Here is a 19,646-nt window from a genome sequence, read left to right as displayed (position 1 = left end):
ACCCGAAGGCAGGACTCTGCCTCTGAGTTCCAGCCCTTTGCCCGGCTGCGGCCTTGGCACTGCCAACGGGGAGGGGCTGGGTTCATGGAAGGGGGCGGGGGAATGGGGATGGCACGTTGCTTCTTCTCCCCGCCCCTCCTCTCCTAGCTCGAGAGCCTTGAATTCCTTTCACCTTTCGGTAACTGGGGAAACTGAGGCTTTTGTGGAGAGGTATCCTGGCCGGAACACGACCGAGAGACCAAAGCTTTTTTTTGGAGGGGGGGGTCTAAGTAGAGGGAGTGAGTTTGTAGCAGGACAGCCACCTGAGGGAGGGCACTTTGTACTTCACCCTGTCCCCAACCGAAGGTACAGGAGCGAACTGGGAGGCTCCGTTAGGAGCCAGGCGCCTCCCGCTCCCTGAAGGACCCCCTCCCACTCAAGTCAAGCTGGCCAGGTTCGCTTCCCATTCTGGCCAGGCCGAACCGGGTCAGATTCGCTCTTTCTTCTCTTCTGTTCCCGTCCTTTCCTCGGCCCGGGGGCTCCCTCCCCCCCCAGCAGGTGGCTTCGCGGGACACTAGCTGAACCTGTTGGACCACAATGGGCGGCGTCGCGGGGGCCCAGTCCCTCACCCGGGCTGACCCGGGATCCCCTGGCTAGGGGGAGGGGAGGAGCTCGGGTCCGGGCCCCTCCCTCATCCACACTCCCTCCCTAGCCGGCCGTGACTCAGCCTCGGGGCCGCTGCCCTGCGCCCCAGCCAGGGGCGGAAAGTGTGAGGCGCCCCAGAGGGCTCAGGCCAAGGCAAACAGCCCCCCACCCCCAGACATTATCTCACTGGAGAATTAGGGGGGGTGAGGTTCTGGGGCATTTAAGGGGGGTGTGTGAAGGGGTGGGAACACTGATTCTGGAGATCCGCTCCGGGTTTTCCATCCATTCCCATCCGTTCTCCGTCCCCCGTCCCGTAACCCCCCCCGCCCCCCCCCCGGGTCCCTGTGTAGATGAGATGGTCAGGAGTTTCTCCGGGTTTTCTTCCTGGCCTCGGCGGACAGAGTCCGGTTTGTAAGAGCTTGGAAGGAGTTGGGTCCAGGCCGGGGTTTATTCCTTTCTTCCTTACCTCCTGGGACAGGCTGGCCTGGGGAAGGGCCGGTGCCAGGCGAGAGGGGGCAGTGCCAGGGGCACATTCGAAACAAGAAGGGGCTATGCCAGGGGTAGAGTTAAACAGTCAGTAGAGAGAGGGCACGCATAATGGGCATAATGGAGGGGAGGAAACGGAGGGAGGGCCAAGGACAAATTGGCACAAGAAATAACGATATAAGTAATAATAGCTGATATTTATATAGCACTTTGAAATTTGCAAAGCGTCTTACAAACATTATCTCATTTGAGCCTCACAACAACCCTGTGAGGTAGGCATTACGTATATTAGTATCCCCATTTTACAGATGAGGAAATAGTCTCACGTTACTTGAGTTGTCCAAGGTCACGCTACTAAAGTACTGGAAAGGTTGCCGTGACCTCCTAGGAAGCCGGGCGCTAGGCTGTGAGGGTCCAGCCTCCACCAACAGCTACCTATTCCCGCCCCCCAACCCCTGCTGGGGTATGGGGTTGGTAGCATCTTGGTCGCTTAGCAAAAAAGAGGAATTTCAATTCTTCATTTCCCCAGGAATCTGAATAATTACTGTTTTCTCCTTTCGCTTAGTCCCTATCTTTATCTTTCTATTCTCCGCAGCCCCTCCCCATCCCCAATCCATCCAACCTCCTTCGACCTTTCAAGTTTTCTCCTTTCAGTCTCTACAGACTCCATCCTACGGCTCCCCTGGGATCCCGGCTGCCATGGTGGAAGGTGGGACAGCTTCTTGCCATCCTAAACCAAACCGTTGAGAATATCTGAAGCAGAAAAACGTATGCTTCTTGCAGTCCCCCAACCCCGCTCTCTCGAAACCCCAGCCCCCTAAGGCCTCTTGCCACCTTGGCCTGCCAGTCCGTCCTGGGCTGGGCTGGGATTGGGTAATGGGTGCTGAGAGGCCTGCAGGTGCCTCCTGAGGGAAGCGGCGGGAAGGGAAGCTCCAGACTCTCCAGACCTGGGCTTGATCCTCCTCTCTCCCATCCTGCTTTCTAGACCAACAAGATGTAAAATGTCCACCCAGATAGGTAATCTGCTGGAGATAGAGGACAGGGCGAGGTGAGGCATGGGGTAAGTAAACCGAAAAATAAAGATATTTGCCTTGAGAATGGAGTTGGCAGTGGGAGGTGGTATCCCATCCTCTAGGATAGAAGTAAAGATCAGGAGAAGGGGCAGCCAGGAAGGCATATGTGGTTGGGTGTAAAAATGCTCTGAGAACTAGGGAAATATATTTTGAGGTGTGGAGGGAAGGAGTTCTCCAGGACTACAGGCCTGGAGGTCCAGCGTTTTGGGATTGGGGGGCCAGCCGCCTCCTATCAGGGAAGCTGTGACCCCAAGTGAGTATACCTGCTGCGCCCACCTCTTAACTTGTGGCCCCCCACTGCTTCCACTGCTTCCCTCGAAGTACCAGCCGCCCAGGAAACCGCTGGGGGCGCCCAGACCGCAGCCCCCCCAGCCGCCGCCACCCCAGCGCTCCCACTGCGACCGCCCAACCCACCTGAAGGGGCCGCGGCTGCCGGGGGGGCACCCTCCCCTTTCCCTGGTCTCCCCCCACTAGCATCTGCGGGCGGCTCTATTTATAACTCCGGTGACTATTCCGAGCCTCGGGTGCGCAGCAGTCTACTCCAGCGCTCTAATCTCCGCTGGGATCTTTGCGCCCCCCAGGGCCTAGGCAGGTAAATTTAAATTTAGCCCCAGGAAGCTCTGGGGAGTAAGTTTCCAAAACTACAGGGGGGTGGGGGAGGCGGGTGGTGAAAATAGACCCCGCCCCACTCCTGACTCCTTCCCCCCTCCGCTGGACTGCAGGGGGCGCTGGTCGGGAGGGAGGAGAAATCAGTTGTATTGGGGTAGTTTGCCCCTGGAGACCTGTATTTGTAGAGTTGTAGATAGGAGCTGTGAATTGAGGGCGAGAGCCTGGGGGAAAAGGCAGGGGTTTGAGGGATTGGTCAAGGAGGGAAGAGGGAAGGAATCTGGGAGAATTCGAGAAGGGCAGTGGGACCTGGGGTGGGAGACCACCACAGAAAAGAAGGACCCTGTGAGGGAAGAGAGGGGGAATTTTTTCATACAGAAAGGAAATGACTCAGATGCAACTAAGATGCAAATATATGCCTTCCCCCCCCCCAAAAAAAAAGCTGGTGCTGAGTCCAACTGCTCTATGCCCACCAGTGACCCCTTCCCGACCTCGCAATCAGGAAGATGCTGGATACCAAGGGTCTGGTTTTTGGTTTTTGTTCTTTTCTTAAACTGTGATATCCCATTTATTTACGCGATAAAGTAATACCTTTCCTCCTCCCAATCCAGGGGTCCAAGACTCCACCATGGGGCCCCTAGTGGAGTGGCTGTGAAGCCCCGGCTTCCGCTCCATTTTTCCTCTTCCCAGGGGATTCCTAGGGGTCCCTTTCGGGTCTGGTCCCCTCTCTCTCCGCGTCTAGCTTCCAATTTCCGGGGTTGCTTCAGTTCCCCTGGAAGCCGCTAGATGTCCGCGCTGCTCCAAACGCCGACTCGGAAAGCCCCCTCTGCCTCCCGGGGAAGCCCCTTCGAGTCCCCAGGACCCCTGCTCAAAGCGCACCCCAGTGTCTCCTTTCCCTTCAGTCATACAGAGCATAGAATCTGGCACTGCCCGCTAGGGCACTGGGTGGGAGAAATATAGGCAACATTCACTTCTTAATCACCCCCCCCCCAAGTCCAAAACACAAATAACTACCGTACCGTTGGTGGGCAGGGCATTAATCTTGCTCACTCAAGGCTAAAGCCTTCATTGTGATAAACGAAACCTGGCTTCATAAAATAGCTAGCGGTCACGGAGAGCAGAATTTTCTGGCATTCTATATGTGTTTTTGAAAAGTTATGTTAAAGAATCCCTCATAGTGTTTCCTAGGTGGGCTGAAACCTTGTCTATCATTAGCCTTCATCTGCCCCAACTCTGCGACCTAAACAGCCTTCCTCTACCCTGAGGATCCTACCTGGGACAGCTCAGACTGGAACCTTGTGAACGAAGAAGGGAAACGCGGTTTGTGGAGAGTGGGTGGACGGTACTTATGTAAAACACACTCCCCAGAGCGGCAGAACCAGATTAAAACTGGGAAATATTTAACAAAATAAATAAAAATACAATAAAACATAGATAACAGTACATTGTAAACTAAGGAAATAGGTATCTTTAGGTAAGGATTAGCAGCCCGTGTTTCTATTTGAGTTTAACCCCACTGCCTTATACCAGCTAGAATATTAGAGGGTAAAAGAAGGGGTGCGGGGTTGCCTTCCTCTCCACTTTCCACCTGTACTCGTGGGAACCTGGAGGTGGCAGAAAGGGGAGTAGTGAAGAGAAAACCAACTCACTCCCCTACTAAGCTGGGGAGGCAGGTAGAAGGTTTTATTGCTCACACCAGGCTCATCAAGAAAAAAGAAAAGAGAATATATTTGGTGTGAGTACAATGAGACAAGGGAATGGAAGTGGGGGAAAAGAAAGACGCTGCTAATTCTTAACGTATCCCCTCCAGCTGCCAGGTCTCACCCTCCCAAGTGTCTATCTGGCTTCCCCTAGCTCAAATTGCACATTGAATTTGTCTTTCTCCCTCTGTCACTGCTTCTTTTTCTGACTTTCTTCTCTCTCACAGACCACAGCTCTGCCCATCTCCACCCACCACTTCCCCAAAGTCCCCTTTGCCAAGCATCCCATTGCTTTCTCCACTCCCCTGGCATAGGTTCCTTTGTCAGCCCCCTGTACTCAGACTCTCCCCCCTCCCCCTCGTCCTTTGGGCAATATCCCAACTCCAGCTGGGTGGAGTGGGGTTGGTCATGGGGCGGGAGACAGGAAAGGGCCTGGTAGAGGCAGGAGGCCAGGGCCTGAGTCACAGGGTAGGTTAGGGCAAAATGGGGGCCAGGCCCTTGTAAAGGGAGCAGAAGGGGTAGATTGGATTGTGGAAGCCGCTTTTCTCTTTTCCACTATCCTGGTCTCCTTTCCTAGGCCAAGGACTGGGACTGGGGTTCTATCCCTTTTTCTACATTTTTACAGAGAGGACAATGGAATCCAGGGTTCTGAGAGAGAGGTGTCCTATCCCTGGCATTTTTGCATGGGAAGGTGGTATGTGCTATATCTGGGATAGAGAAACTTTTGAATACATTAACAATTCGAGACACGGAGGGGCCCATAATACTAAGCCATTGGTGCCCCCCACCCCCATAAGGGTCATGCTTTCTCAATAGCAAAAAAACCCCAAAACAAACCCCCCTCAACCTGGCACAAGACAGTGTATTTCCTACCTCCTTGTTCTTATGAACTCCTACCTTGCCCTCCCCCTATACCAGCTCACACAGATCCTGCTTGTGCAGGGAATTGGCTCTGATTGTCCTGAGAGGCTAGAAATCAAATGGCCTCAGAGTTGAAAGAGGCTGGAAGCCCACACAGCTCACAGTAGGCACTGAACTTCACTCATTTATTGGTACTCTCAGGTAAGCACAGAGGACACAAGGAGTCTCCAAGAGACGAAGGAGGCACTAGAAGGAGAAAAGGGGAGGCTCAGAAGAAGGAACTTTACCAAGAAAGCTCAAGTCTAGTCCCCAGTGTGTACCCACCTGAGAGTGCCCAGTATGGTGTCATGGGTGGGGGTGGGCAGGGAGCATCCTGAATACCTGGGCTAGTCTAGCAGCTCCTTAATACACCAACAGCAGAGAAGGATATAAGCCACCTCCTTCAGGAATCGATGGAGTACCCCCCCAGCTTGTGCCCATCTTGGCAACAGGCAATCGGAACCCTGCATCATGAAGGGCCTGGTTGAGGGAGAAGGGCAAGGCCTGGGCTACGGGTACAGCCCTCGGTCGCATGGGAATACTTCTCCGTGGGAGAAAGGTGGCTGGCTCCCTTGGGCTTTATAAACATTCTCCTGCCCTGGGGACTGGGTGCCCTCATGACTAGCAGAGACAAAGCCCTTGGATGAGGCAAGGGGAGATTCTGGAATGAGAAATAATAGGCTGTGTCAGCCTGGACTGGATGGGTGTTGGGAGGGGAGTATCTGACCCCTTGTCCCTCCCCTCACAGAGCCCTGGGAATCCTGCCAAACTACCCATTGGCCCAGCTCTCTCTTCCCTCCTCCACAGGTCATATATCCTCATGTGGAGCCCTGCTGATGTTGGCATAGAGAAGCATCACAGTCAGCTCAAGCTATCCAGCCCCTCTTTTTTCACACCCTCAGCTCCCATCCTCCTAACTCCCCCCGCCCCTGCTCAATGTCAAGGATGTCTAGGCAAAGAGGCAGCCCAACCCTCTACTTCTGGATTTCTGCCCCAACTCCTGGGTCTCTGAGGGTGGGGCTTTGCTGAAGTTTTGGGGAGGAGGGGGTCCCAATCACATCCATGGTAGCTGTGACCACTAGAAAGGATGAGGTAGCAGAAGCAATGGACACAGCAGAAGACACCATTTATTGGTCAGCACTGACGGCGGGGCTGCTGGGATTGGGAGATGCAACAGACAGGAACAAAATCCCCCAGTCTAACAGCAAGTTCACAGAGTCAGGTTCGTGAATTTCGTTCTTCATCTTCATTCTCCAACTGGTAGGCTGGTCGATAGGCAGGGAATCCCCCAGGGCCTGGGTACTTCAAGGCCACATTCTTCTTTGTATTCTCTCGGCTGCCAAGGGAAGTGTAGCTGGAGACACAGGGAGGAAAGACACAGTCCCTGTAAATATCCGACTCCCCATTTTAGTGTTCCCTTATCATTCCCTACTCCTGCCCCCACTCCTGCTAGCGCTTACCCCCAGTCATACAGGATGCAGTAAGGAACAAACAGCTGACGAAGGAAATCCCAGATGTCTCTATACGTCCAGTCCTGGGGAACAAGAGTCACTTCACTAAACAGCAGCACTACATTTGGATCACCCATATGCCCTGCCTCCTTTTCCACTTCTGGGAGAATGAGCAGATCCAAGCATTTCTACTCACCCATATTCCTAATCTTGATCCCCAGAGGGAGGGGCTGCTCTTCCTTCTGATCCTCTCCTATACTTTACAGGTGAAATCTAGTACCTCATCCTCAGCTCCCTCCCCCTAGTTTTTTAAAGAAAGGATAGAATGCTGGTCCTAGTTTCTATCTGATCCCTCCTGAGTTTTCCCAAAATGCCACCTGCCTCATTCTACATGAAGAAAAGAAGGGAGTCTGAGGGGGTATTTGGAAATGTTTTCTCTCTCACCAGTAGTGGGTTGATGCGCATATACCGGGGCCAGTCTGGGTCAGTGGGACTGAGGGGACTGAGGCTTCGGGATGAAGGATCCGTTCTCCTTGTTCCCATCAACACAGCCTCCAGCTGGGGGTTCTGTGCCCTAAGTTCACTCAATGCCTGCTTCATGTCACCCTCAGCCTGTAAGACTTGCAGCTTATACCTGGAGAGGCCCATAAACGACCTTTTGAACCCATAATCAAGCAACTCCCCACTCCTCTCAACTCCCATAACCCTCAGCTCTCCCAGCCCGAAATTCCTGATCCCCAGTACCTCTTGGCTGTCTCCTTCAGAAACTGCTCCAGCTCTGGGAAGGGAGAGATGCTACGGATGTAGAGAATCTTCAGCGGGACCCTGGACTCTGGGAATTTCCTTTGGGTAGGTGGTGAGAGGGGTCAGGGCCCACAGGTTCCTCCATTTGTGTAGAGAGAGCCCTCTAAAACAGTGTGCACTGTCCTCTCCCCCACCCCATTCTGGAATACCCTCCTTTGTCTTCTTATATCCAAACCCTGCACACCCACCTCTCGAGGCCCAGCTTAAGATTTTCTTCCTCCAGGAAGCCAGCCCTAGCCTGATTTTCCCCAACTTGTTAAATATATATCTCCTACAGAACACGATCCAACACTTGAATAGTGAATGTGTTTTACTGTTCTTTGGTTGTCACGCATTCCAATGGTGTCACACCAACAAGACTATAATCTCCATGAGGGGAGGGCTTGTGTCTAATGAACCTTAGGTATCTTCCCTAGTGTCTTGCACAGGGCCTTGCACATACACAGAGGGCACTCTACATACAAATTCTTGTTGAACTGATGTGAACAGCCTTCCTCCTCAACACTGACACACACTCAGGATGGAGAAACAGGGTGAATGGATCCAGGAAGGAGGGATGGGGGGCCACGGGTGGCAAGTGGCTGTCTGGGGAAGCATGCATCTCTGGGAGGGCCTGTCAGCTACTGCCCATTCCAGGGCTTCGCGATACCTCTGTACAGCAGCGTGGAAGAGGTGTAGGAGGGCAGTGCAGTCCTTTCCCCCGTTGAAGCCCACACAGAGCTGGGTCAGGCTGTACCTCGACAGGGCCTCCTCCACCGTCTTCAGGGCCCCTGCTACCTTCTTCCCCAGAGGAGTCCCTGCCAGGGATATTGGAAGCATGGGGGAGATACACGTAGGAACAATCAGAGGGGACTGTGGGATGATTGCTCAGGACTTTCCCAGCATCTCTGCAGTTTAACATCCCTTCAGTTTGGTCCCATCCCAGGAGCTAGGACCAAGTCAATCCTCTGGGTACTGTAGAATATACAGAATCCGAGAGCTGAGAGAAAACTAAAGAGGTCATCTCTAGTCCAGCCTTTCTCCTGGGAAGCATGCATTTCCTCTATAGTTTCCCTGATAAGCAGCTGCCTTCTGAGAAACCAGAGAAAGCAGAGTGAAGGTCGCACCACCTGCCCACTAGCACTGTTTGCATGGAAAGGAAAGATACAGATAAGCAACTGTAGCAGCCTTCTTCCTACCTGACTGGGCTAACTTGTACACAGCCTCCCCAGCCTGCTCCACTGCACTGGGCATAAACGGCACCAGGGCTCCAGGGGGCAGGTGAGCAGCCAGGTAGGCCTTCGCTTCCTCCACTGCTGCCTCATCGTCTGAGTCCAGTGTCAGCTTAACCCGATAGTAGTTGTTACTCCAGTCTGGATAGGAGCCAATGCCAAGCCGGCGTCCAAAGTGTGCCTGTGCTTCTGTGAGGATGGAGGCAACTGACGATTCCTCCACTGTCAGATATAACTCACGAAGGTGGAATTGCATCCCTTCATTCCGGAACAGATCTGACAGCCCCCCAAGCACCCGCTGCTGCAGTTCTGGAATGCCTGGGAAAAGGTAGACATTCCGGACAGAAACCAAGGGGAATCGGAAGGGGACCCCAGTCTCAGGATCAGTACCATAGTGGAGACAGGCAGTGGAGGGCACCTGAACCAGCTTCTCTTGCCCAGTGCCCCCCAGGGCTCTCACAGCTTCTTCCAACTGAGGGTGGGGCTGGAGTTTGTCTCCAAAAGCCTGGGCTACAGCCTCAAAGGTGATATCATCGTGAGTGGGTCCAATGCCACCAGAGGTGATGACATGGGTGAAGCGGTTGGAGAAGGAAGCCACTTCCTCTGCGATGGCCATCACTTCATCTGGTACCACAGAGATCCGGGACACCCGGACACCCATGGAGCGAAGCGCCCGGCACAGAAAATAGGTGTTTGTGTCCTGAGTGTAGCCCTAGGGAAAGTGGGGGAGAGAGGGTAAAGAGGTCTGGTGTTTTGTTATGTGGAAGGAGGGTAGCTACTCCCACCTGCTGGAGAAGAAAGCCTTTTTCTTGGAGGTTCCATAAGGGAGGGAGGGAGAGGGGGAGAGAGAGAGAGAGAATGAGAGTGGGATGGAAAATCATTTAGGGTTAAGATTTGGAATGGAGTCAGTCAGTCATTGGGTAAGATCCATGATACTATACTTAGCCCTCTACTCTTCTCTCTAAGCCTTTTCTTTTGGTGAGACTGTCTACTCCCATAGCTTCAACAACACTGCCATGAAGATGACTCCTCAATCTCTTATCTCCAGCATTTACTATTCCTTTGAGTTCCAGTCTCCTATCTAGAATTGCTCCTGGACGTCTCCACTTGGATGTACTGCTGCAAACTTATTAGGTCCAAAATAAAGTTATACTTCTCCTAGAACCTGCCCTTCCTCATGACTTTCCTATTTCAGAATGACATTTAACTCTTTTCTCCTGCTTCTCCCTCACCTCTAATCAGTCGCCAAGTCCTGGCCATTCTAAGTCTCTCAGGCTTTTAAGTGGCAAATCTGATATTTGAACCCAGTTCGTCCAGTGCCCTTCCATTCTCACTGCCAACATCCTGAGTCAGGCCTTCTTTCATTCCTTCTGGCCTGTACTGTTACTGTGTTCCATCTGATCTTCTTCCCTCCAGGCTCTCCTCTCCTCTACCCATCTTACAGAGGATACTCAGACCAGTCCTCCCAAAATGCTGCTTTGATCATCACCAGGTCAAAATCCTTCGGTACCTTCCTACTTCCCACTGACTAAAGTGCAGATTCCTCATCTTAGCATTCGATGATCTGGCTACTTTGCTAACCGCCTACATGTACCCTGTATTCTAGCCAAATCAGACTATTTACTGCTCACTGAACTTGACTTGTGCTTTTTTATCTTCAATCCACTGGTCAGTCTATTCCTGCCCCCTGTAATGTCCTCCCCACCATTTCTGCCTCTGACTTTCAAGGTTCAGCTCAAAAGCCTCCTCCATGCAGCGTTACTTAATCACCTGGGAAGTGATCTCTTCCTCTTTGGAGCTCCAACCACGGTGCATCACTTATGCAAGTGACGGACGCTTCTTATGGCCTTGTCCTTTAGTTATTTTGATAGGAGTCTAATTCCCATTTAACTTTTTACTTTGGCCCCCTCTAGCCCCCTTTTGTGGGCTGTCTACCCCATTAACAAAAATATCTAGCATTTCTATGCCACCTTCTATGTGCCTGGCACTGTACTAAGCACTTTTACAAATATTGTCTTGATTGAGCCTCACAACAACCCTGGGAGGTAGCTGCTATATTATCCTTATTTTACAGTTGAGGAAACTAAGGTAAAGAGATTCAGTGACTTGCCCAGAGTTACATAGCTAGTAAGCGTCTGAGATCACATTTGACTTTGGCTCTTCTACCATGCCACCTGGTTGCCATTAGAATATAAGCTCTGTGAAGGCAGGTACTATCTTTGTTTTTGCTTTTATTAGTATCCCCAGCACTTAGCATAGTGCCTGGCACATAGCAAAGCCTTAAAAAATGCTCCTTCCTGGGGCAGCAAGGTGGCGCAGTGGATAGAGCACCAGCCTTGAAGTCAGGAGGACCTGAGTTCAAATCTGGCCTTAGACCAAACACTTAACATTTACTAGCTGTGTGACTCTGGGCAAGTCACTTAACCCCAATTGCCTAAAAATTAAAAAAGAAAATGCTCCTTCCTTAAGTGTATAGACAATACTGTATACAGCTTTGTATTCCTCATGCTACTTAGTATGAAGTTCCAGATACATAGTAGGTGCTCAATAAATGTCTGTTGAATGACTGAATACATAACATGCTCCCACCTCCACAGAGTTCCTTTGGGAATTTTACAAAAGCCAGGGAAAAACACAGATGAGCAAAATGAACAAGCGGGAGGGGGAGTTAAGTAACCAGTCTGGCAAAGGGCTCAGTCATGTTGTAAGGAGGTGTATGGCAGTGGGAGGTCCACCTCATGGAACCTGCAAGTTTAAACTAGGTGGCAGTAGGGGAAGTTCACTTCCTCTTTCCCAGCTGGACCAAGCCAAGCAATTCTCCCCCTCAATTCAAATCAATAAGCCACCTTCCTGGGAAAGGAGATGGAGAAGGGAAGAGCTGCCTAGGATCCAGGTCCACGCCTTGCATGCCTGTCTGTTGGGGCATGCTTAGAATAAGTGGGGGCCCCTTTGCCCACACACACCTTGAGAATTTCATCTCCGATGATGATGATGCCAGCAGTCACATTTTTCTTGGGGGTGGCCATGGTCAAACTTCTTTGATCTTGCAGTACCCTCCAGTAGCCACCCAGGCCTCGGGACAACGCTCGGAAACATGAGAGTCCCGCCAGCTCTACAGAAAATCAGGAGCTTGGCTCAACTGAGGTATCAGCCTGATGGGAGACAAGACTAGAATGGAGGGAACCTGTAGGGAACTAAAAGGAAAACTGTGGAGAGGTGAAAGACCCTTAAGGTGGGGGTCAGAGAATCATAGAATATCTGCATTAGAGAGGACTTTAGGGGGTAATATAACACAACTGCATTATTTTGCAGAGGAGGAAACTGAGGCTCTGAGGGGGAAGTGACTGCTCAGTGGCACACTGCATGTTGTGCTGCAGCAGACTCTCCTGGAAGCAAAAGTGAAGAGGGTGCTTGGAGTAATAAAAAGCAGCACTGGATCGAGGCTCTGCTACTTACTCACTGAGTTACCTTGGATTAATCACTTAATTGTCTGGACCTCGGGTCTCCGTTTCCCCATCTGCAAAATAAAGGGGGTTTGGACTAGACCAACTCTAAGGTCTAAACTTGCTTCCAGCGAGCTGGGGCCGTGTGCGTGATCGCGGTCCAGTCCGACGCTCCTTTCTCCACCCCACAAGGACCCTTCTCAGAGCCCCCCGCACGCTCCCTGACAACCCTTTAAACACTGCTTCTGCGTATCGGGTACCTTTGTCCTTAATCGCCCGCCCCTCGGGCCTTGCACGCGGAGACCATCCTCTCCCTCTCCCGGCCCGACAGCGCGCTTTTTCAAACTGGGCCCCCAAGCCCACTCCGGCCGCGCTGCAGGTTCCCAGGCCGCCAGCCAGGATTTCTCCGCTCTCACCTGCTCCTTTGCCCCCTTCCCAGCGGTTTCCTACAACTCCCTCCCGGCTGTCCCAACTCGGCTTCCGTATCCAGCGTTCCTCCTGAGCGACACAACCGCTACACGCCTATTGGTCCGGGCTTTCACCGCCCCGCTCACCGCCCCCACCCCCCAAGGCTTCATTGGTGCAGTCGGCTGTCCCTAGCCCGGCCGCGAGTGGAGTGCGGGAGAGGCACCGGCTTGTTGTTGGTGGCGAGCACGTGGCCGTCACGCCCGGAAGTGCAGTGACGCGGGGTGGGGCACTCATGCCTCCACCTCTGGGCGGGTTTCTAAGACAGTGGACCTCAAAGAGCCTTTGGTCTCTTGTGGCCGAAAACCAGCGTGAGTAAAAGACACCATCCGGCGACAGAGGCCTCAGTTTAACCCACAGTAGTCCTTGGGTGAAGGCGCGGTGGGCAAGTGGTGGGTTGGTGGGTGAGACGCAATTTTGGTTAGACACCAACGACTTCCCAAGGTGAGGGCACAGTACTTTTCTATGGATGCTTAACAGGGGTCCTACTAGTCCATCGCCTCTAAAAGACAAACTTTTCTTGGGGAGAGGGAGGAAATTCTGCCCTGGGCAGAATTGTCAAAACACGAGTTGGGATTATCTTTTAAAGAAAGCTGCTGTAAGAAAACTCCTCTACCAAACCCAGCTATGCTTAGCAGCCCAGGAACTTTCCCCAAAGTGTCAAATATATAGTTCATTTCTCTTGCCTCTTATTTTTAGGGTCACTTACAGGTGAGGATGGGGGCCTGCCCCCTAGCCTTCCTATTCAACCAGTGTTCCAGCGCTTGCTATAAAGAGGCCTTCTGCTTAAGCAACACTAGTAAGTGGCGCTTACAGCCTTAAGGTAACAACCACATGGTGCATTGGTTGTTCCCTCAGTCAAACTGAGACCTGTTAAAGACCTTAAGCTTAAAGAGGCCAAGGTCTCCCACAGCATCCAGGGCCATTTCCAGTCGGCCTGACATACAGCTGGCCACTGGACCCAGATGGCTCTGGAGGGCAAAGTGAGGCTGGTGACTCTGCACAGCCCTCCGTCACTTAGATACAGTTCTCTTGCATGTCATGGCATCATCTCCCTGATGTCATGGTCCTCTCTAAGAAGGACAATTGTTGGAGTTGGACCCCAAGTTAAGGTGGCTAAGGCATCTGGTCACAGTAACTAGAGTACTAGACTTGGAATCAAGTGAACTGGCTGGGCTTAAATTCCAGCTGACACTTTGTAGCTGTTTGGCTTTGGGCATATCACTTAACTGACAAGCCTCATTTTTCAAACTTTTGTTAAGCCTGATACTATAGAAATGTGAGCTATTTCACCTGCTACTAAAAATCGCCAACTCTATGGTAAGACTCACGAGGAAGAGGTCTCATTTTTAAAAACCATTAATAGCATGGTAAAATGACTGACTTCTTATCCACTCAAACCAAAGGTCAGTCACTTGGTCAAAGGCTACATAGAACTCAAATCCAGTAACTTTCTTAGCCAGACAATTTCATGAATCTCCACCTCAGAAGAGGAAGCCAGAAGGGGGTCCTTGGAAACCAAGATAATTATTTAGTATGTCTAGATTTTTTTCCTTGAAGAATTTCTACCAATTCCTTAGTGTTTCCCATAACTGCTCATTGTATCATATCTGCACTCTGTCAGTGGAAGACTGTACAAGATCTCAAACTGGCTGCTTCCAATATGTGGACTATCCCATTCAGGCTAAACACTTAATAGGGAATTTTATTAATGTCCAAAGAAATAGGTAGAAAAGCAGCATCTGGAGGGGTCTCTAGCCCAGAAGACTGCCAACACTAGACTACAGGGACTTGAGTTTGATGAAAAAACTTCTTGTCATAGATTATACAGGGAATTGTTACGAATGGAATTATCCCTTTATTCATGCCTAAATTAGTAAAGCAATGCTTTGGCCAGAGACATACAAATATGAAAAGTGACAGACTAATGCATTTTATTAAGAGAGCTGCCCTGGGCCAGTGAAGGTTTGAAATGAACATTTTCAGCAGATGTTTGAGAATAACCAGCTTAATCTATTTTTAAAATCAACTCCCTGAAATGAGCCTTATTATCCAAAATTACTGAAGACAAGATAATTAGGACCCTGGTATCTCATGAATGATATTCATCCTGATCATAGGCAGAAGAAATCTAAGAATGGATTACAAAAACTTCCTCTTTATTCAAGGGATTTAAACAGAGCAGACATTTCTTGAATAAAATGGAAAGTTTCCAACAAATGAAAATATAAATCCATTAAGTCACCTTGTACACAATCTGGTGGGAAAAGACACAAACAGCAACAATTATACGTGCCCCACAACTAAGCAGTGATGAGTCTACAGTCACTCTTGGTGATTTGTCCATCTACCCAATGTGTTCAGCTTGATACAGAGCTTGCCATGATTTTTCGAAGCAAAGCTCAGCTGAAGTTACATTACATTCATCAGAGCACCCAATGGGGTAGTGGTATCAATTTTGCTCAAGAAACAAGAGAGTCACCAGCACTTTCAAACAGTGTATTAAACATCCCTTAAATATCCCAAGTGAGAAACAAGAAGGCAACACTATTAGCAGAAAGATATTAGCAGGTAAGGACAGCTATGTACAGCTTTGAACAGAAGTGGCATGCTTTTTCATTTCTTAGGCTTCTTGGGCAGTGGCCGCCGGAACAGCAAGATGTGAGGCTCTGGAAGAGAGGGAGAGATAGATATTTGGATAAGATGAGACAAGCCTGCCCCATTCTCATGAGCTAGTTTCCCCCTTAAGTCATCACCTATGTGTTAATAAGCACACTCTAATATTTAGAATTTAATTTATATTTTACCATTCAGCCCTAGAAAAAGACCCAGCAGACTGGTCTGCCAGCAAATACAGTAATGCTAACATCAGTTCTCTCTACTAAGTTTGCCTAGACATAGGAGTGTCTTTTATTAGTGTTGTCCTACAGCTGAATTTCTGTTGTTTTATGTGATTTATAATTTATAAAAAATAATAAAAAATAATATATAGTTCAAACATGTGCAAGCACAGAAATTGGGTTTCTAGGGGACAAAGAAGCAGGGGAGGTAGTAATAGGGCATATTTGACCTTAGTTTATAACCAGTCTGTAATCAGAGGGTACATAATTTTAACAGGAGAGTGCATATCAACAGGCTGCAACTGCTTTTCGGATCTTGAATTCGATGTCCAGTAGACATATTAAACAAACTTATTATGCCCAAAACTGAACTCATCTTTCCTGAAACACCCTCCTGTCTTATTACAGTAGAGGGCAACACCATCATCCCAGACCCTCAGGCCAGAAACTTAGACGTCATCCTCGACTCTTCACCCATCTCTCATTCCCCAAAGCCAATCTATTTCGAAAGCCTGTCAATTTCACCTTTACAGCATTTCTTGAATATACTCCCTTCTCTCTGACACTGCCACTACCTAGTACAGGCCCTCATCACCTCAGGCCTGGATTATTACAATAGCCTGCTGGTAGGTCAGCCTGCCACTAGCCTTTCCTTACTTTAATTCATCTTCCATTCAGCTGCCAAAGTGATTTTCTTAAAGCATGAGCCTGACTATGTCACCCTTCTAGTCAATAAACTTCAGTGGCTCCCTATTGCCTCCAGGATTAAACTACAAAGTCATCTGGCATTGGAAGCATCCTCCCACTTTTCATGTTTTTTAAGGCCTTACACCCCCTCTGCATACTCTTTGATCCACTGATACTGGCTTCCTTGCTATTCCATGAACAAGACATTCCTCTCTTGGCTCCAGTTATTTTCTCTGGCTGTCCCCCATTCCTGGAATGCTTTCCTTCCTCACCTCTGCCTTCTGGTTTCCTTTAAGTCCCAACTAAAATCCCATATTCTACAGGAAGCCTTTCCCAATCGTTCTTAATTCTAGTGCCCTCCCTTTGTTAATTATTTCCTATTTATCCCATACATAGCTTGTTTGTACAATTTATTTGCTTGTTGTGTCCCCCATTAGATTGTGAGCTGGTTGAGAACAGGGACTGTCTTGTACTTCTTTTTGTATCCCCAGAACTTAGCACAGTGACTGACATATAGTAAGTGCTTATTGACCAAATGACAGGCCATCATTGAACTATTCTGCTCACTATTTGTGGTCGGTTCAACAATTCTCCATGTAGGGCAAAGGAGCACTCATCTATCAACCTAAACAGACAAAATAATCAGGCATTATGTGGGCACACATGCTTAAGACAATAAATTATTAACTATTACATCCCTCCTACCCCTTCCCATTCCCATCTTCTTAGCTTATTACATTGATATATGATCTTATTACTTTTCCAGTGCTATCCTACAGGGCTGCTTTCAGATTTTCCACTGACCTGGTTCATGGATCATGTAATGGACCCATCCCTGACTCTGCTGGACACCAAGGTTCCTCCACTCAGACTCAGACATCAAGTGGGTCTTAGGGACCAGTTTGGCTATGTCCTTGGGCAACATGACGTGCCTGTAACAGAAATGTGGGGATGGTTTGCATCTAAGCATGGTGCAGTTAGGCAATCAACACTATATATTATGCCTCTCACTTTGTACAGAAAGGTATATCATGGACCAAGGGGGAGATACAAAGGAATGATAACAATTCCTGCTCTCAGGGAGCTTACAATCTAATGGGGGAATCTTCAGTTAAGACTATTATAGAAACACTTACAAAGATCTGTAGTAGACTGTTGAGCACTTTAAAACTAATATTTGATTATTAATACGAATGAGAACAATAGTATGATTAGAATACTTATAACTATTGATTGATAATAGATCTTAACCAATATCTGGGAAAAAGGATGACTTTGGGGGAGGGGGTGTGGATAGTGGTCCTGAAAAGCCAATGCACAGAATAGAAAACTAAATGACTTTTACTTTTCTGATCCTTTTTTGGAAAACTTGAATTACTTCTTAGCCAAGGTTCTGACCTGGGGCCTAAGTCATGCAGGAAGGCAGATGAGCTGTTTGACTATTTGGAATCTGAGTCCTAGTGACCCAATTTGAGCTTCATTAATGTCAATGAATATTTGCTGAATGTCCCTTGTATACAAAGGTGTCTCTGTATCCAAAGAAATGTTTCTTGCCAGAGTTCTAGATTAGGAATTTATATGCTAACAGGCCTGGAGTTAAAAAACACCAACCAGACCAAATAACTTTGGCTTAACACAGTAGGACAGCATATTTTAAACCAACACCCGCTACAAAGCAGTTTCAGCTGTGGCACCAAACTGGCGTCTTACACAAGACCAAACAAGTGGCTTTTCCCTATTCTATTTCAATAATTGGGGGACTGATGAGTCTCATTGGTTCATTTAAACAAACAGCTAAGGTTAGAGCTAGTCTTTCAAGATCCAAAGAAGTATTGAGTCTTTTTCTAGTTCTCTGCAACATTTTGTATAAGGGTAGGCACTCAATATATATTGGCTGGTGTTAGTCACTTAGTGTGTATAGAACCCTATACTAGGCCTTGTGGGATACACAAATGCAATCCATGTCTTTTCCTTGTACTTAAGGAACTTGAAATCTAGTTGGAATGAGAGCTGGAGATATCTTAAGAATGCTTGTGTTATATTAAGGACGAATTAAAATGTGCCAATAGGTGATTAGTAAATTATCTTTGTTTTCCAAAACACATAGAATTCGAAAATATCTTAAAGGTTATCCAGTGGAGACTACCATTAAATCTCATTAAAAGAATATTTCTTCAACATCTAGTTAACATGGTAATTCAGGCTCTACCCCAGAAGTTCCAGTGGCAGGGTACTACTTACTATCATAGAATACAATGCGTTACATTTGACAACATTACTAATAATTAAGAAGGGCTTCCTTAATCAGAGCCACCTATAGGTCCCAGTTCTGTTTTCTGGAGCCACTCAGAAAGTCTAATTCTTTTCCTAAATGGCCCATCAAATGTATGTGAACATTTGTCATGTCTTTCCTCCCCTCAATCTATTATTTCTATTATTTACTAGCATATCTAGCGTTTTCGACATCCTTCCCACTCAATGAAACCTAGGGGCAAAGGGGCCCTCAGTCACCCTCTTTTTTCTTGGGGCTAAACAGATACCACAGGCGGGCCAGTCGCATTCTCAGTTCTATAGCCACCTGGCATTCCTTCAGCATTAGTACCGACATGAAAGAGAGCAGCCAGTTTGAAAGGAGGTGGTGTGGACGATGGCGGAAGCCCCGTAGATGTAAAGGTAATAAGCCTTCACTATATCCACTTCCTAACCCGTTCTACCAAGCCGCGAGGATTCCACGCATGCGTTCTAACTATGATTCCCCCCCGCCTCACTACAAATCTCTCCCGCGCATGCGTCTAACTACCATTTTACTACAAGCCCACTCCCCCAGTTGGCTCTCGCGCATGCACCTCAAACTCTTTCTCCTCTCCATAGCTATGGCTAAGATGGTCCTCGCGCCCTCACCCGCCGATGCCTATTGTACCTAGCATGGCCACCCCCTTCGCGCCCGCACTGACCGGTACTCGAACTCCTCATCGTCGTATTTGTCCGAATAGTAAATTTGTTTATGCGACATGTCCGCACCTCCGGGGGACCCCAGCCCCGCGCCGCTAACCGCCTAACAACAGCTACGCGCGCGCGCACCACAACTCTACGGGGCCTCGCTTTCAAACCTGCCGCTCCTTCAACCGATTGGCTCATTCGACCGGAGGCGGGAAAAAAACCTCACCTTCGGGACTGTTATTGGCTTTTATGTTTTTCACTCTAGCCTACCTCGGGTTCTTATTGGTCCGTAGGGCCAGACCGTATGTCTCGTATACGCCCATGGAACCATACACAAACTCTTATTGGGTATCATTACTTGAGGGCCCCACCCCTCACTACTACAGGAGGGGAGGGGAAATGAAATGGAAGAAGGA

At 49.1% G+C, this 19,646-nt stretch overlaps 3 protein-coding genes and 1 long non-coding RNA gene across 14 annotated transcripts; 1 reads left to right on the top strand and 3 right to left on the bottom strand.

The window, feature by feature from the left end:
• Nucleotides 1-983: 983 nt before the first annotated feature.
• On the top strand, nucleotides 984-6,396 carry LOC110211969 (uncharacterized). Of its 2 annotated transcripts, XR_013487257.1 has the most exons (4): nucleotides 984-1,878; nucleotides 2,096-5,183; nucleotides 5,552-5,662; nucleotides 6,197-6,396. It is a non-coding gene; the product is annotated as an uncharacterized LOC110211969 (long non-coding RNA). The 2 variants fall into 2 exon arrangements; XR_002325537.2 differs by having other exon boundaries at nucleotides 2,096-5,662.
• Nucleotides 5,522-6,203, bottom strand: LENEP (lens epithelial protein). Its single transcript, XM_078156149.1, is given in 2 exon segments — nucleotides 5,522-5,808; nucleotides 5,810-6,203. Coding segments are annotated over 2 exon segments (186 nt in total). The 5' UTR covers nucleotides 5,924-6,203; the 3' UTR covers nucleotides 5,522-5,736.
• Nucleotides 6,397-6,498: 102 nt separating the features above from the next.
• Nucleotides 6,499-12,856, bottom strand: FLAD1 (flavin adenine dinucleotide synthetase 1). 10 transcript variants are annotated; one of them, XM_078156144.1, is made up of 9 exons: nucleotides 12,715-12,856; nucleotides 12,312-12,372; nucleotides 11,819-12,007; nucleotides 8,823-9,567; nucleotides 8,294-8,441; nucleotides 7,585-7,683; nucleotides 7,285-7,474; nucleotides 6,850-6,923; nucleotides 6,499-6,743 (listed from the first exon to the last, which is right to left on the bottom strand). In XM_078156144.1, exons 3-9 carry the CDS (start codon nucleotides 11,879-11,881, stop codon nucleotides 6,608-6,610), a joined length of 1,455 nt encoding a protein of 484 aa, XP_078012270.1. In that variant the 5' UTR covers nucleotides 11,882-12,007; nucleotides 12,312-12,372; nucleotides 12,715-12,856; the 3' UTR covers nucleotides 6,499-6,607. The 10 variants fall into 10 exon arrangements, with proteins under 10 accessions (XP_078012270.1, XP_020847290.1, XP_078012271.1 ...); XM_020991631.2 differs by having other exon boundaries at nucleotides 12,324-12,372; XM_078156145.1 differs by having other exon boundaries at nucleotides 11,819-11,967; nucleotides 12,324-12,372.
• Nucleotides 12,857-14,905: 2,049 nt separating this feature from the next.
• On the bottom strand, nucleotides 14,906-19,403 carry CKS1B (CDC28 protein kinase regulatory subunit 1B). The gene is made up of 3 exons (XM_020991637.2): nucleotides 19,245-19,403; nucleotides 17,095-17,222; nucleotides 14,906-15,432 (listed from the first exon to the last, which is right to left on the bottom strand). Exons 1-3 carry the CDS (start codon nucleotides 19,301-19,303, stop codon nucleotides 15,380-15,382), a joined length of 240 nt encoding a protein of 79 aa, XP_020847296.1. The 5' UTR covers nucleotides 19,304-19,403; the 3' UTR covers nucleotides 14,906-15,379.
• Between the last annotated feature and the right edge of the window lie 243 nt (nucleotides 19,404-19,646).

Source organism: Phascolarctos cinereus, unplaced genomic scaffold, assembly GCF_003287225.1.
Source record: "Phascolarctos cinereus isolate Bilbo 61053 unplaced genomic scaffold, phaCin_HiC Scaffold_5;HRSCAF=322, whole genome shotgun sequence".
Taxonomy (NCBI): Eukaryota; Metazoa; Chordata; class Mammalia; order Diprotodontia; family Phascolarctidae; genus Phascolarctos; species Phascolarctos cinereus.
This window is presented reverse-complemented; position numbering and strand designations above follow the sequence as displayed.

What these genes read in the sequence shown, in the direction of transcription:
- CKS1B (XM_020991637.2), bottom strand. Translation starts at nt 19,303, where the DNA reads ATGTCGCATAAACAAATTTACTATTCGGACAAATACGACGATGAGGAG. An exon ending in GATGAGGAGTTCGAGTACCG is followed by an intron (nt 17,223 to 19,244) that starts GTCAGTGCGGGC and finishes TTTCTGTTACAG; the next exon opens with GCACGTCATGTTGCCCAAGG. An exon ending in TTACATGATCCATGAACCAG is followed by an intron (nt 15,433 to 17,094) that starts GTCAGTGGAAAA and finishes CCTCTCTTCCAG; the next exon opens with AGCCTCACATCTTGCTGTTC.
- FLAD1 (XM_078156144.1), bottom strand. Translation starts at nt 11,881, where the DNA reads ATGGCCACCCCCAAGAAAAATGTGACTGCTGGCATCATCATCATCGGA. An exon ending in GTACAAGTTAGCCCAGTCAG is followed by an intron (nt 8,442 to 8,822) that starts GTAGGAAGAAGG and finishes TATCCCTGGCAG; the next exon opens with GGACTCCTCTGGGGAAGAAG. An exon ending in TGCGCATCAACCCACTACTG is followed by an intron (nt 6,924 to 7,284) that starts GTGAGAGAGAAA and finishes CTTGTTCCCCAG; the next exon opens with GACTGGACGTATAGAGACAT.